The following is a 19,399-nucleotide window of genomic DNA, read 5'->3' on the forward strand; positions in this document are numbered from 1 at the left end:
CTTTCCTTGATTCAAACATATATATTAACTGAGATAAACACAGGTTACTAGAATGGAAGCTTTCATTATTGTGTGCTGTTCAGACGTGCACGTCGAATTTTGTTTGCACGTGCGTACATGTAGTGTTTTGTTTAGTGTGCTGCTCAGATGTGTACATGTCAGCTTTTTGGCAAACTTCAGTATCACGTGTGTAGGCTTTTTAGTTAGTGCGCCTCGGCTGTTTGCGCGTTTTTCTGTTTGTGCTGTGAGTTTTTAGTATATACTCTTCGGTCTTATTCCTCTGCGATATCATGCCATACACTCCTTTATTGTGGATGGGGTAAGACGTTCAATACTGTCTAGAGCTGCATTATTACAGTGTAAGGTTCTATGCTTATGTATTTATCTGCCTGTTTTCCTTAATTAGGATTTTCTAATGTTTGTATTTTCTGTGGTTTTCAGACTAAGCTTGTAGTTTTTCTGATGGAACATACTGGTTCTGTACCCACTAATTTAAATTTTAGTTCCTTAGAAGTTAGATCCATTGTACACTAACTGATATTAAGTGTGTTTTTTGCAAGCTTATTAACAATATGCCCCCTTCTCAGCTTTGCAACTCTTGTATGGATCATCTTACCCATTCTAATCAGAATAATGCTGCTTTTGCTTCTAAAGATATATATCCTCCCTCTGTTTTATATAGGAAGTTCTTCAGTATTTGCTCCAGGATTTAAAGATTTTGTACGCTCTACTGTGTCTGAAATGTTGGCAGCTATGCCTCCTCCAATTAGGTGTAAAAAGTCAGTTTCTGATAATCTCTTATTTAGCTTCTATAATTAAAATAGATCTAAGTTTGTTAAGCTGCACGTTTCAGACCCTTAATTGTCTGATTTGTCCTCCGAGGGTTAGGTCATTTTAGATGATCTAGAGTCGGTCTCTGATAAAGTTACAGAATCATACTTTGTTTTTCTGTTTTAATCTGCACTAGGATCCTAAGGTTCCTTATGTAAAGTGTGTTATCCAATTGGTTTTGTTTTTTAAACCTGCTGCAAAGTCACAAGAGGTTTTTTTCTGGTTCCTGATGCTGTCTATGAAGTATTCTCTTAAGAGTGGTTAATCCTGGTATCCCCTTTAATTTCTGCTTTAATATTTAAAAGGATGTATCTTTTTTTTACATAGACCTTTGGGAAAATATCCCATTGATAGATAGGACTATTTCTACTTTGGGTTTTTAACTTTTGTTTCTCTACTAGTTTGCTAAGCTTCCTAAAATTCTCAGATTTGTTCCAGATTTAAGTCAGGATCAAGTCAGTGGTTCTAAGAATATTGCAGGTTGCTCTTTTTTGAGCCTATGCTGTATTTAAAAACCCATGATGCCCTGTGTTTCCGGCAAGCCTTCAGACTCGCTGGAAACAGAAGTTATGAAGCAGCGGTCTAAAGACCGCTGCTCCATAACCTGTCCGCCTGCTCTGAGGCGGCGGCAGAAATCAACCCGATCGAATACGATCGGGTTGATTGACAACCCCTGCTGGCGCGAATCTGCAGGGGTCGGCATTGCACCAGCAGTTCACAGAACTGCTGGTGCATTGATAAATGTAGACAGTGTATGCTGTTGGCATTTATCGATGTGCAGTGGACATGATCCGCAATATCGGATCATGTGAGCTCTCACCATAATAAATAGGCCCCATAAGCTTTCCTAGAGGTGAGTTAGCCTCCTCCTTAAAGTGATGGTAAACTTTCTCCTTTATATAGAAAGATCCGGAATGTTAGCAATATTTTAGATGGAGATTAATGATTATATGCTTTAACTTACTTTTTAATGTAAATGTGAAATTCAAATTCCCTGTGCTCTGGCCGCCCAATTCAAAACTTTTTTTTTTGTGAGCTAACAGTTTGAACTGTTCTCCAATTGGTGCTCTAGCTTCAACAAAAGTGCTTTTCTGGCGGCAGTTTGTGTGCACCTCGTTTTTTCTCTGCACCTTTTTTTCTTGCTCTTGTCCTTTCCTACCTTTCTTCTTCTCCTTGCTTGGCTGTATGTCAGACTGGTTTACCAGTTAGGTGGGAGGGTTTTTAAAGGGACAGAACACAGTATGAACTAACATAAGCTTACCTGCAAAACGGTTTATTTTTGAACCCTTATTAACCCCTTTATTTCAGGCATAGTTTTGTTTGCAGCAAGTTCCCCCTGGGCATTTCAATATATGGAAGGTGCTATACAGGCCACAGCTGCGGAAGAATGCACTCGTGCACATGCACAGTAGGGGGTATAGTCACATGACACCTGACTAAAGCAGTGCACAGTATAATGCTGAAGCTTTCACAAAGCATATGACATTATTCCCATGGAAATGAGCAAGCCTCTTGGAAATAAACAATAGCAGTACCTGATGTCCCTCCTCAACCCCCCTTGCGTGCATAAGTAATTATCCTCACGTGCACACATTGTTACTTGATACCTCAGGGTTTGGAGTAAGACACTGATAAGGCAGTTGTAGTAGTTACACCTGGGAACACTGAATTTTAAGTCATTTTGCAAATTTTTGGAAATAGTATTAAAATACGTATAAGCTTTTTTTGTTACACTTATTTTCACACACTGTTTTACCTTAGTTAACCCTTTTATAATATGCAAATAACTCAAAATGTTTTATGGCACTTTAAGGGCTCTTGGAGTTTTGGTAATCTTTGCCTCCTTCTGTGGAATTCCTAGGAGTAATGACTCGTGGACTCTCACCACCATGAAATAAATTAATTTATCAGGCAAGCATAAATTATATTTTTGTGCTATTCTGTTTGATTTAGAACTTCACCAGTATGTGACGTATGGGGGCCCAGAACCAAGATTTCACATCCAGCTCTGCTTTGGGGAGGAATATCCGAACACATCAAGAGTAAACCTCAAGAAACTGGTTACAGCTCATGTGAGTACAAATGTGCCACAACTATTTGTGTATTGTGTTCATATATCAATGTACTATTATCAGGTTATTGTTTATTTCTATATGTTATATAATAAGAGTTATATTTAATACTAATAAATATACCTTTGATCCACCTCTGAGATATATCTGCAAATCTTAAATGCACATAAATAGAATATGGTAAGCATGACCCCATTAATAAAAACAAACAAACAAACAAAAAGAAGTAAAACACTAAACCGAATTAATCAATACATACAAGAACATGTTTTAGTTGGTTAGTTTGCACAGTTAAGACCATTTTGAGCAAAGGCTTAACAATGTCCTTGTTAGTTGATTCCTGTTTCAGTCAATAAGTATGTAAACTTCACTTTTGTTCTTGGTCAGTCTTGACCATATTTTAAAAAAACCCATTAAGGGGCAGATTACAAGTGGAGCGCTAAATATCGTTTTTGGGAAATCAATATTTGCGCTGGTATTACAAAGTGACAGCAATGCAAACACGAGCTTGCGTTCACATTGCTGGGAAGCATTGCGCTCACAAGAGTGTGCTTCCATTGGTTCCAATTGGAGCCTCGTTCTGATGCCGTCAGTGATGCGGTCAGAGACGGCACAGAACCTAAGCACAGCGCAACGATGGCAGCAATATTAAATATACAGTATATGTATATGCTTATATACATATATATGTATGTGTTAACATGTGTATGTACACATATTAACACATAAATATATATGAATGTAAGCATATACATATATATTTATTGGGAACACACAGTTCCCATACACCGCAATGTAAAGGCACTTTTCAGTGCTGTTTTTTTTTTTTTTTTTACACCCGCCAACTTTAGCCCCCAAAAATAGCCTGGTGCAGTTATTTTATTACAAAATTAAAATGCTACAATTTTTATTTTTTTTAAATTATCGCGTGCCCGCAAACAGGCAAATTTGCCTGTTTGCAGGTGCGCGATAATTAACCAGCCATTACAAGTGCTCGCGGTATCAATTAGTGCTTATAAAATTAATCAGAGGTCAGACCTCTGGTTAATTTTATAAATATGGCCCAAAATACTGTCTAGTGTATTTTATAAAAAAAAATGAAGATGGCAGCATCATTATTTTTTAATAAAATTACTACACTAGGCAGTATTTTGGGGCTAAAGTTGGTGGAAGTGGGGTGTTTGAAAAAAAGAAAACGGCACTGAAAAGTGCCTTTACATTGCAGTCTATGGGAACTGTGTGTTACCAGTAAATACATATGTTTATGTTTATATACATATATATTTATGTGTCAAAAAATATGTATATACACATAGTAACAATCAAAAAGAAAGCAGGCAATTCTCCAAAAAATATACATCTAGATTACGAGTTTTGAGCTCTATAGGGAAATTAACGACCGCAACATTTTCAGAGTTATTTCACCTCCCTATAGCGCTGCTATTACAGGTTTTAAAAAAGCAGGCTTGTGCGGGCGAAATGGTTGCGTTGAGCTCCATACCGCACCGAAATCAAGCGCTGCTTTGACGTGCTCGTGCACAATTTCCCTATAGACATCAATGGGGAGAGCCGACAAAAAAAAAAGCCTAACACCTGCGACCGCGGAAACAAAATCTCCGTAACGCTGCCCCATTGATGTCTATGGGGAAAGAAAAAGTTATGTTTAAACCTAACACCCTAACATAAAAACCACATCTAAGCACCCCTGATCTGCCGCCCCCGACATCGCCACAACCTAAATAAAAATATTAACTCCTAATCTGCCGCCCTTAACATCGCCGCCACCTACATTACAGTTATTAACCCCTAATCTGCCACCCACAATGTTGCCGCCACTATACTAAAGTTATTAACCTCTAAACCTCTGGCCTCCAACATCACTAACACTAAATAAATATAATAACCCCTAACCCTAAGCATAACCCTAACGTAAGCCTAAATCTAACCCTAACACCCCCTAACTTAAATATAATTAAAATAAAGCTAAATAAACCTTACAATTATTACCTAAATAATTCCTATTTAAAACTAAATACAAATTAACCTGTAAAATAAAGCCTAAGCTAGCTACAATATAACTAATAGTTATATTGTAGCTATCTTAGGTTTTATTTTTACTTCACAAGTAAGTTTGTATTTATTTTAACTAGGTAGACTAGTTAGTAAATAGTTATTAACTATTTAATAACTACCTAGTTAAAATAAATACAAAGTTACCTGTAAAATAAAACCTAACCTGCCTTACACTAAAAACTAACATTACAATAAAATATATTAAATGATTAAAATACAATTTTCTAAATTGCAAAACCCCCCCACTAAATTACAAAAAAATAAAAAACCACGTTATCAAAAACAAAAATGAATTACTCCTAATCTAATAGCCCTATCAAAATAAAAAATAAAAAAAACAGACCCCTAGCCTACACTAAACTGCCAATGGCCCTTAAAAGTTTGTGATGCGGTAGGGCGGCGGTTTAGGGGTTAATAGGTTTATTATAGTGGCAACGATGTTGAGGAGCGGCAGAATAGGGGTTTATAAAAAAAAATTTGTGGCGGTGATGTCCGGAGCAGCAGTTCCGGGGTTAATAAACTTATTATAGATGTTTGCGATGCAGGAGGGCCTCGGTTTAGGGTTAATAGGTAGTTTATGGGTGTTAGTGTACTTTTTAACACTTTAGTTATGAGTTTTATTCTACAGCTTTGTAATATATAACTTTGTATATATATATATTCGTATGACTTTAGATGGTGGTACGGATCTTGTCATTTATAGGGTATACCGCTCACTTTTTGGCCTCCCAGGCAAACTCGTAATACCGGCGCTATGGAAGTCCCATTGAAAAAGGACTTTTTTAAAAGTGCGGTACTGACGTTGCGTGACGGCCAAAAAGGTGTGCGGTACACCTATAACTACAAGACTTATAATAGCGACGTTAGGGAAAAAGCAGCGTTATGAAGCATAACGATGCATTTTCACTCATAACGCCAAACTCGTAATCTAGCTGATATATAGTAAAACCGTGTTCTTTATTTTCACATCTTCGAAAATATATAAACGGAAAATGGATACGTCATCCATTTTCCGATGATCGTTCAAGATTTTTTCCCCTGCGCCTGTGCACCTTCAAAGACCTACAGAGGATATTAACCCCTTAATGACCGAGGACGTGAAGGGCACGTCCTAAAAAAAAGCCAGTTAACGCCTGAGGACGTACCCTGCACGTCCTCGGTCTGGAAAGCAGCTGGAAGCGATCCTGCTCGCTTATCGAGCATCCTATCGAGGCATCCTGCAATAACACTTTTTAGCCATCCGATGCAGAGAGAGCCACTCTGTCGATGGCCGGTATCGTTGGTGGGTGGGAGGCGGGTGGCGGCCATCGATGTTCCTTTTGATGTGGAGGGGGGCGGGATCGTGTGCGGGGATGGCCGGGGACACGCACGGACGCACACACGTGCACAGGGGGGCGGGCGCGTTCACAGGGAGGGAGCGGGTGGAAACCGCTACACTACAGAAAAAATAGTATTAAAAGTGGGAAAAAGGGGGCAATCGATTGGGAAAAAAATATCAGTCAGAGGGTGGGGGTTGGTCTGTGGGGGGGGGAAGCTACACTACAGGAAAAAAAAAAAAAAACACATATTTTTTTTGCAAACTGGATACTGGCAGACAGAAGCCAGTACCCAAGATGGCCCCCAATAAGGCAGAGGGGGAGGGTTAGAGAGCTGTTGTGGGGGGGATCAGGGAGGTTGGGGGCTAAGGGGGGATCCTACACAGCAGCATATGTAAATATGCTTAAAAAAATAAAAAAAATTCAAAGATACCTTTTATTTTAGTACTGGCAGACTTTCTGTCAGTACTTAAGATAGCGGGGACAATTGTGGGGTGGGGGAGGGAAGGGAGCTGTTTGAGAGGGATCAGTGGGTGTGATGTGTCAGGTGGGAGGCTGATCTCTACACTAAAGCTAAAATTAACCCTGCAAGCTCCCTACAAACTACCTAATTAACCCCTTCACTGCTAACCATAATACACGTGTGATGCGCAGCAGCATTTTGCGGCCTTCTAATTACCAAAAAGCAATGCCAAAACCATATATGTCTGCTATTTCTGAACAAAGGGGATCCCAGAGAAGCATTTACAACCATTTGTGCCATAATTGCACAAGTTGTTTGTAAATAATTTCAGTGAAAAACCTAAACTTGTGAAAAATTTTACGTTTTTTTTTTTTATTTGATCTCATTTGGCGGTGAAATGGTGGCATTAAATATACCAAAATGGGCCTAGATCAATACTTGGGGTTGTCTACTACACTGCACTAAAGCTAAAATTAACCCTAGAAGCTCCCTACATGCTCCCTAATTAACCGTTTCACTGCTGGGCATAATACACATAATTACCAAAAAGCAAAGCCAAAGCCATATTTGTCTGCTATTTATGAACAGAGGGGATCCCAGAGAAGCATTTACAACCATTTATGCCATAATTGCATAAGTTATTTGTAAATAATTTCTGTGAGAAACCTAAAGTTTGTGAAAAAGTAAACAATTTCTTTAATTTGATCGCATTTGGCAGGGAAATGGTGGCATGAAATATACCAAAATGGGCCTAGATCAATACTTTGGGATGTCTTCTAAAAAAAAATGTATACATGTCAAGGGATATTCAGGTATTCCTGAAAGATATCAGTGTTCTAATGTAACTAGCGCTAATTTAAAAAAAAAGTGGTTTGGAAAGAACATGTAATCATTGGGTATTTCTAAACTCAGGACAAAATTTAGAAACTATTTAGCATGGGAGTTTTTTGGTGGTTGTAATTATGTAACAGATTTTGGGGGTCAGAAAAAGTGTGTTTTTTTCCATTTTTTCCTCATATTTTGTATTTTTTTTATAGCAAATTATAAGATATGATGAAAATAATGGTATCTTTAGAAAGTCCATTTAATTGCGATAAAAATGGTATATAATATGTGTGGGTACAGTAAATGAGTATAGGAAAATTACAACTAAACACAAACACCGCAGAAATGCAAAAATAGCCTTGGTCAACAAATTGAAAAGTGGTCTGGTCACTAAGGGGTTAAACTTTTCATTGGTGGTTCATGGGTCACATGAATTTTGAGCAAGTAACGGAGCTTTAGGAGCCAGAGGCGGCATCTTTGAACGGCGTCAGACCGAAGTGGACTCTGGTGAGGAAAACAGGCGACTGAGTGCAGTGTTAGCACTAACGGACCAGCAAAGAAGTGCATTTACCCTCAGGTGGTCGATTTGCAGCTGGCTATCGAATTGGTAAGACGACGTTTGCACATAGTTGGGTATTAATCGCTGTCAGTACCAAGCTAGGAGTCCAGTGTCTGTGTGCTGCTTATCATTCTGCCTGCTCTGCTCATACTCCACTACATGGAAGAACTTTTGCAGATACGATCCAGCTGTCTTTTTGTTTTAATGCACAGGTTAGGGTTTTGTGTTTATATGATTATACATAGTAACACATAAATATATATAATCAAGCAAAAAACAGAGTGGGAAGCAATTGCTAGCAAGAAGCTGTAGAGAAAGGGGATAGTAGAAATTCTGAACTACCCCCACAGTAATGCCCTGTAAGGCTAATGGTGCAGACCCTTTAATAAAAATATATGTATATTATCATATACATATATATTAAACACTGCTGCCCATTGCTACGCGAGTTCTGATGCCGTGTATGATGGCATCAGATCAGAATGAGGCTCCCATAGGAGCCTATAGAACCCCGCTATTATGAATTGCATTGTTTTGCATTTGTATCTGTTAATGCTGATTAAAGAAAGATATGTGGCAGGATTAGCCCTGCGAAGTCTGCATTGTGTTTATTCATTTCTGAGAAATAGAAAAGAAAATTTTCAGAGCTAAATTATATGAAAAGGGGCAAAATAAATGATAAAGGTATCTTGCCAAGTTGTTTTGCTATACATAATAAGCATTGTTTTTTTTTTAAATCTCAACGTGTTTACTGATTCTAATGTATTCCCAATGATTTGTTATACCAACTGCAAATACATTTTAATAGTTGGTTTTGGTCATTGAAACCACCATCTGTAGGTATAATAAGCAGGTCTGTTCTTCTAGTATGCTCATCCAATTTGACTGTGTATGTTTTTAAAAACAATAGGATGTGACTTTAATGAGTAAAAACAGCTATTTTAAATTCAAAAGTAAACCCAGGGGAACAATTTTCCATATATTTAAAGGAACAGTCTAGTCAAAATGAAACTTTCATGATTCAGATAGGGCATGCGATTTTAAACAACTTTCCAATTTGCTTTGTTCTTATGGAATTCTTTGTTGAAAGCTAAACCTTGGTAGGCTCATAGGCTAATTTCTAAACCATTGAAGGCCCCCTCTTATCTCAGTGCATTTGAACAGTTTTTCCACAGCTAGAGGGCGTTAGTTCATGTGTGCCATATAGATAACATTGTGCTCACTCCTGTGGATTTACCTATGTGTCAGCACTGATTGGCTAAAATGCATGTCTCTCAAAAGAACTGAAATAAGAAGGGAGTCCTTTGATACAAGGTATTCACAAAAGTAAAAAGTATATTATTATAACCATGTTTGTTATACAAAACTGGGGAATTTGTAATAAAGGTATTATCTATCGTTGTAAACAATAGCAATGGTGTAATAGACTGTCCCTTTAATACTCTTGTATAGCAAGTTATTGGAAATTAAGGCAAAATCATTTTAAAGCACAGCGTCCCTTTAAACCAGGTATTCAGATTGGATACAATTCCAATTATTTTTAAAAACCATTAAAAAACAATTGTTGTGTGATCTTCCTGTTGGGCGAGATTACAAGTCGTGCGGTATGGGTTTTCCTTGCGCGATATGGTCTTTTCGCAATCAATTTCCATTGCTCAGCTATTACAAATCAAAGAGCTGTACTTAAAAGTTTTCAGCAACATAAAAGTTTCTCAAAACACTTCAAAAATACATTACAAAGTACAGTTATTCTCATGTTAACACTGTCTAATAAAAATATTTTACAAAATTTTTTGCACACAAGTAAAAAGGGCTCAAAGATAGGAGATCTCGGGTGTTAGGAAAAAAAAGCAGAAGTAGGGATTTTACATTGACATACATATACATACATAGAGTATAGATATATCAGTCCAAAAATCATAACATATATAGAGACATATTTATTTATAAATAAATAGAACATATTCGGTTCCAAAAATATTTTCGCAATATTAAATACTCACATTTTCATGAACACTTTTCGAGGCGAATACGTCAAGGGCATTGCACAAAAGATTAGGGGTTTAGTGTTTTGTTTTTTTCTATTTGTCTTCTCTATTGACTTCTATGGGGAATACGTGAACGCCATGTGATTTGACTGTTTGGATTATGCGGCTTAACGCGCACGCAAAATAAAGTTATTTTGCAACTTGCAATACCTGCGCAACCCCAAATGCGAAAAAGCCATAACGCAAACTGTATTTTTCGCAAATGATTTTTGAGGCGTGACTTGTAATCTTACTTTCGTTAGATGCACAGCACCAATAATGACACTAACGGCTAGATTTAGAGTTTTGTCGGTAAAGACCCGCGTAGCTAACGCTGCTTTTTTTCCCAGCGCACCCTTAAGACAACGCTGGTATTTAGAGTTGTCTGAGTGGCTGTGTTAGGCTCAGAAAAGGCAGCGTTGAGCAGAATTTAGCTCCATATCAACCCTCAATACCAGCGTTGCTTATGGTAGCGGTAAGCTGGAAAAACGTGCTCGTGCACGATATCTCCATAGGAAACAATGGGGCAGTTTGGGCTGAAAAAAAAACTAACACCTGCAAAGAAGCAGCGTTCAGCTCGTAACGCAGCCCCATTGTTTCCTATGGGGAAACACTCTCTAAGTCTGCACCTAACACCCTAACATGAACCCCGAGTCTAAACACCCCTAACCTTACACTTATTAACCCCTAATCTGCCGCCCCCGCTATCGCTGACACCTGCATTAAACTATTAACCCCTAATCTTCTTCTCCGGACACCGCCAAAACCTACATTATCCCTATGAACCTAATCTGCAGCCCCTAACACCGCCGACCCCTATATTATATTTATTACCCCCTAATCTGCCCCCCCAACGTCGCCGCTACCTTACCTACACTTATTAACCCCTAATCTGCCGACCGGACCTCGCCGCCACTATAATAAATGTATTGACCCCTAAACCGCCGCACTCCCGCCTCGCAAACACTATAATAAATGTTATTAACCCCTAATCTGCCCTCCCTAACATCGCCGCCACCTACCTACAATTATTAACCCCTAATCTCCCACCTGCACCGTCGCCGCTACTATAATAAAGTTATTAACCCCTAAACCTAACTCTAACCCTAACCCCCCCTAACATAAATATAATTTAAATGAAACTAATATTCCAAAAATTAACTAAATTAATCCTATTTAAAACGAAATACTTACCTATAAAATAAACCCTATTATAGCTACAATATAACTAATAGTTACATTGTAGCTATTTTAGGATTTATATTTATTTTACAGGCAACTTTGTTATTAACTATTTAATAGCTACCTAGTTAAAATAAGTACAAAATTACCTGTAAAATAAATCCTAACCTAAGTTACAAATACACCTAACACTACACTATCATTAAATTAATTAAATAAATTAACTACAATTAGCTAAATTAAAATACAATAAAATAAACTATTCTATAATACAAACCCCCCCACTAAATTACAAAAAATAAAAAAGAATTACAAGAAGTTTAAACTAATTACACCTAATCTAAGCCCCCTAATAAAAAATAAAAATAAAAAAATGCCCTACCCTATTCTAAACTACCAAAGTAATCAGCTCTATTACCAGCCCGTAAAAGGGCTTTTTGCGGGGCATTGCCCCAAAGTAATCAGCTCTTTTACCTGAAAATAAAAATACAATACCCCCCCAACATTACAACCCACCACCCACATACCCCTACTCTAACCCACCCATCCCCCCTTAAAAAAACCTATCGCTAACCCCCTGAAGATCATCCTACCTTGAGTCGTCTTCACCCAGCCGAGCCGAATTCTTCATCCAAGGTGCGCAGATGAAGTCCTTGATCCGGTAGAAGTCTTCATCCAAGCGGGGCAAGAAGAGTTCCTCCATCCGGTAGAAGTGTTCATCCAGGCGGCATCTTCAATCTTCATCCATCCGGAGTGCAGCCATCTTCAAAGGAGCCGACGTGGAGCCATCCTCTTCAACCGACGACTTCCCGACGAATGAAGGTTCCTTTAAGGGATGTCATCCAAGATGGCGTCCCTTCAATTCCGATTGGCTGATAGAATTCTATCAGCCAATTGGAATTAAGGTAGAAAAAATCTGATTGGCTGATGCAATCAGCCAATCAGATTGAAGTTCAATTCGATTGGCTGATCCAATCAGCCTATCGTATTGAACTCGCATTCTATTGGCTGATCGGAACAGCCAATAGAATGCGAGTTCAATACGATTGGCTGATTGGATCAGCCAATCGGATTGAACTTCAATCTGATTGCCTGATTGCGTCAGCCAATCAGATTTTTTCTACCTTAAATCCGATTGGCTGATGGAATTCTATCAGCCAATCGTAATTGAAGGGACGCCATCTTGGATGACGTCCCTTAAAGGAACCTTCATTCGTTGGGAAGTCGTCGGTTGAAGAGGATGGCTCCGCCTCGGCTCCTTTGAAGATGGCTCCGCTCCGCTCCAGATGGATGAAGATTGAAGACGCCGCCTGGATGAACACTTCTACCAGATGGAGGACCTCTTCTTGCCCCGCTTGGATGAAGACTTCTACCGGATCAAGGACTTTCTCTGCGCACCTTGGATGAAGAATTCGGCTCGGCTGGGTGAAGACGACTCAAGGTAGGATGATCTTCAGGGGGTTAGCGATAGGTTTTTTTTAAGGGGGGTTTGGGTGGGTTAAAGTAGGGGTATGTGGGTGGTGGATTGTAATGTTGGGGGGGTTGTATTTTTATTTTCAGGTAAAAGAGTTGATTGCTTTGGGGAAATGCCCCGCAAAAAGCCCTTTTAAGGGCTGGTAATAGAGCTGATTACTTTGGTAGTTTAGAATAGGGTAGGGCATTTTTTTATTTTGGGGGGATTTTTTATTTTATTAGGGGGCTTAGATTAGGTGTAATTAGTTTAAACTTCTTGTAATTCTTTTTTATTTTTTGTAATTTAGTGTTTTTTTTTGTATTATAGAATAGTTTATTTTATTTTATTTTAATTTAGCTAATTGTAGGTAATTTATTTAATTAATTTAATGATAGTGTAGTGTTAGGTGTATTTGTAACTTAGGTTAGGATTTATTTTACAGGTAATTTTGTACTTATTTTAACTAGGTAGCTATTAAATAGTGATTAACTATTTAATAGCTATTGTACCTAGTTAAAATAAATACAAAGTTGCCTGTAAAATAAATATAAATCCTAAAATAGCTTCAATGTAACTATTAGTTATATTGTAGCTATATTAGGGTTTATTTTATAGGTAAGTATTTAGTTTAGTATTATTTCGCTTCATTTAAATTATATTTATGTTAGGGGGGTTAGGTTTAGAGTTACGTTTAGGGGTTAATAACTTTATTATAGTAGTGGCGACGGTGCGGGCGGGAGATTAGGGGTTAATAATTGTAGGTAGGTGGCGGCGATGTTAGGGAGGGCAGATTAGGGGTTAATAACATTTATTATAGTGTTTGCGAGGCGGGAGTGCAGCGGTTTAGCGGTTAATAACTTTATTATAGTGGCGGCGAGGTCTGGTCGGCAGATAAGGGGTTAATAAGTGTAGGTGAGGTAGCGGCGACGTTGGGGGGGCAGATTAGGGGTTAATAAATATAATATAGGGGTCGACGATGTTAGGGGCAGCAGATTAGGGGTTTATAGGTATAATGTAGGTGGTGGCGGTGTCCGGTCGCAGATTAGGGGTTAACATTTTTTATTAGAGTGGCGGCGATGTGGGGGGGCCTCGGTTTAGGGGTACATAGGTAGTTTATGGGTGTTAGTGTACTTTGTGGCACAGTAGTTAAGAGCTTTATATTCACGCGTTAGCCCATAAAGCTCTTAACTACTGGCTTTTTTTGGCGGTAGGAGTCTTGTCGGTAGAGGGTCTACCGCTCACTTCTCCCAAGACTCCAAATACCGGTGTTAGGCAAATCCCATTGAAAAGATAGGATACGCAATTGGCGTAAGGGGATCTGCGGTAGCCTGGAGTCGCGGTGAGGAAGTGAGCATTAGACCCTTTCCTGCCTGACTCTAAATACCAGCGGGCGGCCAAAAGCAGCGTTAGGACCCCTTAACGCTGCTTTTGACGGCTAACGCAGAACTCTAAATCTAGGTGTAAAGAAAGAGTTTGGCACCATTATTTCAATCTATCAGAAAACACTTTTTACTCAGGATTTCACAGTGTTTTTGAATGTGTTAAAAAAAAATACATTTATGTTGCTCAACTTTAAATCATAAAAAATATTATGATAAATAAAATATGTAGGTGTAAACCAGAAAAATTAGACAAAAAGAAAAGAAAAGTAGATTTAAATATAAGCTTCCATAATGTTGGTGGGGAAATCCTGCACACTAAATACAAAATAAAAAACATAAAATCCAGTACAATCCAATATAATATGCGTACAAGTATCACATGTGTATATATACAAAATGCACCCATGTATAAAAGTATCACATGTATATAGACAAGATGCACCCACGTATACAAGTATCACATGTGTATATAGACAAGATGCACTCATGCATACAAGTATCACATGTGTATATAGACAAGATGCACCCATGTATACAAGTATCACATGTATATAGACAAGATGCACCCATGTATACAAGTATCACATGTGTATATAGACAAGATACACCCACGTATACAAGTATCACATGTGTATATAGACAAGATGCACCCATGTATAAAAGTATCACATGTGTATATAGACAAGATGCACCCACGTATACAAGTATCACATGTGTATATAGACAAGATGCACCCATGTATACAAGTATCACATGTGTATATAGACAAGACGCACCCATGTATAAAAGTATCACATGTGTATATAGACAAGATGCACCCACGTATACAAGTATCACATGTGTATATAGACAAGATGCACCCATGTATACAAGTATCACATGTGTATATAGACAAGATGCACCCATGTATACAAGTATCACATGTGTATATAGACAAGATGCACCCATGTATACAAGTATCACATGTGTATATAGACAAGATGCACCCACGTATACAAGTATCACATGTATATAGATAAGATGCACCCACGTATACAAGTATCACATGTGTATATAGACAAGAGGCACCCATGTATACAAGTATCACATGTGTATATAGACAAGAGGCACCCACGTATACAAGTATCACATGTGTATATAGACAAGATGCACTCATGCATACAAGTATTACATGTGTATATAGACAAGATGCACCCACGTTTACAGGTATCACATGTGTATATAGACAAGAGGCACCCATGTATACAAGTATCACATGTGTATATAGACAAGAGGCACCCACGTATACAAGTATCACATGTGTATATAGACAAGATGCACTCATGCATACAAGTATTACATGTGTATATAGACAAGATGCACCCACGTTTACAGGTATCACATGTGTATATAGACAAGAGGCACCCATGTATACAAGTATCACATGTGTATATAGACAAGAGGCACCCATGTATACAAGTATCACATGTGTATATAGACAAGAGGCACCCACGTATACAAGTATCACATGTGTATATAGACAAGATGCACCCATGTATACAAGTATCACATGTATATAGACAAGAGGCACCCACGTATACAAGTATCACATGTGTATATAGACAAGATGCACCCACGTATACAAGTATCACATGTGTATATAGACAAGATGCACCCATGTATACAAGTATCACATGTGTATATAGACAAGATGCACCCATGTATACAAGTATCACATGTGTATATAGACAAGATGCACCCATGTATACAAGTATCACATGTGTATATAGACAAGATGCACCCACGTATACAAGTATCACATGTGTATATAGACAAGATGCACCCATGTATACAAGTATCACATGTGTATATAGACAAGATGCACCCATGTATACAAGTATCACATGTGTATATAGACAAGATGCACCCATGTATACAAGTATCGCATGTGTATATAGACAAGATGCACCCACGTTTACAAGTATCACATGTGTATATAGAGAAGATGCACCCACGTATACAAGTATCACATGTGTATATAGACAAGATGCACCCATATATACAAGCATCACATGTATATAGACAAGATGCTCCCATGTATACAAGTATCACATGTGTATATAGAGAAGATGCACCCATGTATACAAGTATCACATGTGTATATAGTCAAGATGCACTCATGCATACAAGTATCACATGTGTATATAGACAAGATGCACCCATGTATACAAGTATCACATGTGTATATAGACAAGATGCACTCACGCATACAAGCATCACATGTGTATATAGACAAGATGCACCCATGTATACAAGTATCACATGTGTATATAGACAAGATGCACCCATGTATACAAGTATCACATGTGTATATAGACAAGATGCACCCATGTATACAAGTATCACATGTGTATATAGACAAGATGCACCCATGTATACAAGTATCACATGTGTATATAGACAAGATGCACCCATGTATACAAGTATCACATGTATATAGACAAGATGCACCCACGCATACAAGTATCACATGTGTATAGACAAGATGCATCCACGTATACAAGTATTACATGTGTATATAGACAAGAGGCACCCATGTATACAAGTATTACATGTGTATATAGTCAAAATGCACCCATGTATACAAGTATCACATGTGTATATAGACAAGATGCACCCATGTATACAAGTATCACATGTGTATATAGACAAGATGCACCCACGTATACAAGTATCACATGTGTATATAGACAAGATGCACCCATGTATACAAGTATCATATGTGTATATAGACAAGATGCACTCATGCATACAAGTATCACATGTGTATATAGACAAGATGCACCCACGTATACAGGTATCACATGTGTATATAGACAAGAGGCACCCACGTATACAAGTATCACATGTGTATATAGACAAGATGCACCCATGTATACAAATATCACATGTGTATATAGACAAGATGCACCCATGTATACAAGTATCACATGTGTATATAGACAAGATGCACCCATGTATACAAGTATCACATGTGTATATAGACAAGATGCACCCATGTATACAAGTATCACATGTGTATATAGACAAGATGCACCCATGTATACAAGTATCACATGTGTATATAGACAAGATGCACCCACGTATACAAGTATCACATGTGTATATAGACAAGATGCACCCATGTATACAAGTATCACATGTGTATATAGACAAGATGCACCCATGTATACAAGTATCACATGTGTATATAGACAAGATGCACCCACGTATACAAGTATCACATGTGTATATAGACAAGATGCACCCATGTATACAAGTATCACATGTGTATATAGACAAGATGCACCCATGTATACAAGTATCACATGTATATAGACAAGATGCACCCACGTATACAAGTATCACATGTATATAGATAAGATGCACCCACGTATACAAGTATCACATGTGTATATAGACAAGAGGCACCCATGTATACAAGTATCACATGTGTATATAGACAAGAGGCACCCATGTATACAAGTATCACATGTGTATATAGACAAGAGGCACCCACGTATACAAGTATCACATGTGTATATAGACAAGATGCACTCATGCATACAAGTATTACATGTGTATATAGACAAGATGCACCCACGTTTACAGGTATCACATGTGTATATAGACAAGAGGCACCCATGTATACAAGTATCACATGTGTATATAGACAAGAGGCACCCATGTATACAAGTATCACATGTGTATATAGACAAGAGGCACCCACGTATACAAGTATCACATGTGTATATAGACAAGATGCACCCATGTATACAAGTATCACATGTATATAGACAAGAGGCACCCACGTATACAAGTATCACATGTGTATATAGACAAGATGCACCCACGTATACAAGTATCACATGTGTATATAGACAAGATGCACCCATGTATACAAGTATCACATGTGTATATAGACAAGATGCACCCATGTATACAAGTATCACATGTGTATATAGACAAGATGCACCCATGTATACAAGTATCGCATGTGTATATAGACAAGATGCACCCACGTTTACAAGTATCACATGTGTATATAGAGAAGATGCACCCACGTATACAAGTATCACATGTGTATATAGACAAGATGCACCCATATATACAAGCATCACATGTATATAGACAAGATGCTCCCATGTATACAAGTATCACATGTGTATATAGAGAAGATGCACCCATGTATACAAGTATCACATGTGTATATAGTCAAGATGCACTCATGCATACAAGTATCACATGTGTATATAGACAAGATGCACCCATGTATACAAGTATCACATGTGTATATAGACAAGATGCACTCACGCATACAAGAATCACATGTGTATATAGACAAGATGCACCCATGTATACAAGTATCACATGTGTATATAGACAAGATGCACCCATGTATACAAGTATCACATGTGTATATAGACAAGATGCACCCATGTATACAAGTATCACATGTGTATATAGACAAGATGCACCCATGTATACAAGTATCACATGTGTATATAGACAAGATGCACCCATGTATACAAGTATCACATGTATATAGACAAGATGCACCCACGCATACAAGTATCACATGTGTATAGACAAGATGCATCCACGTATACAAGTATTACATGTGTATATAGACAAGAGGCACCCATGTATACAAGTATTACATGTGTATATAGACAAGATGCACCCATGTATACAAGTATCACATGTGTATATAGACAAGATGCACCCATGTATACAAGTATCACATGTGTATATAGACAAGATGCACCCACGTATACAAGTATCACATGTGTATATAGACAAGATGCACCCATGTATACAAGTATCACATGTGTATATAGACAAGATGCACCCATGTATACAAGTATCACATGTGTATATAGACAAGATGCACCCATGTATACAAGTATCACATGAGGAAATGTAAGGCAAATTGCCTGGAATGCACATAAGGGTTAAGGCCAAGACGGAGGAGGGGAGTGTTGTGTTGTGTGTGTGAAACAATGTTGCAGAAAGAGAGGAGGGGTTCCAGCTTACCTTTTTAAGCCCAGTGCAGGAAGCACATGTCCTCTTTCTGCTGTTTTTCTCAAAGTTTTCACATGAGACGTTCAAGGAGATCTAAAGCACCTCCAAAGCGAATCATGGAGGCTGGGGAGGAACCTGCAGAGAGAGAAGTTGTTGAAGACAGCGATGAAGCA

At 38.1% G+C, this 19,399-nt stretch overlaps 1 protein-coding gene across 1 annotated transcript in view; it reads left to right on the plus strand.

Moving 5' to 3' along the window:
* LOC128646797 (interferon regulatory factor 4) overlaps positions 1 to 19,399 on the plus strand; it is a 141,719-nt gene that overhangs the window by 73,957 nt on the left and 48,363 nt on the right. Inside the window, exon 8 of the mRNA XM_053699640.1 lies at positions 2,785 to 2,903. Within this exon, the coding sequence (XP_053555615.1) occupies positions 2,785 to 2,903 (119 nt within the window). The remainder of the gene's footprint in view (positions 1 to 2,784; positions 2,904 to 19,399) is intronic.

Source organism: Bombina bombina, chromosome 1 (assembly GCF_027579735.1).
Source record: "Bombina bombina isolate aBomBom1 chromosome 1, aBomBom1.pri, whole genome shotgun sequence".
NCBI lineage: Eukaryota > Metazoa > Chordata > Amphibia > Anura > Bombinatoridae > Bombina > Bombina bombina.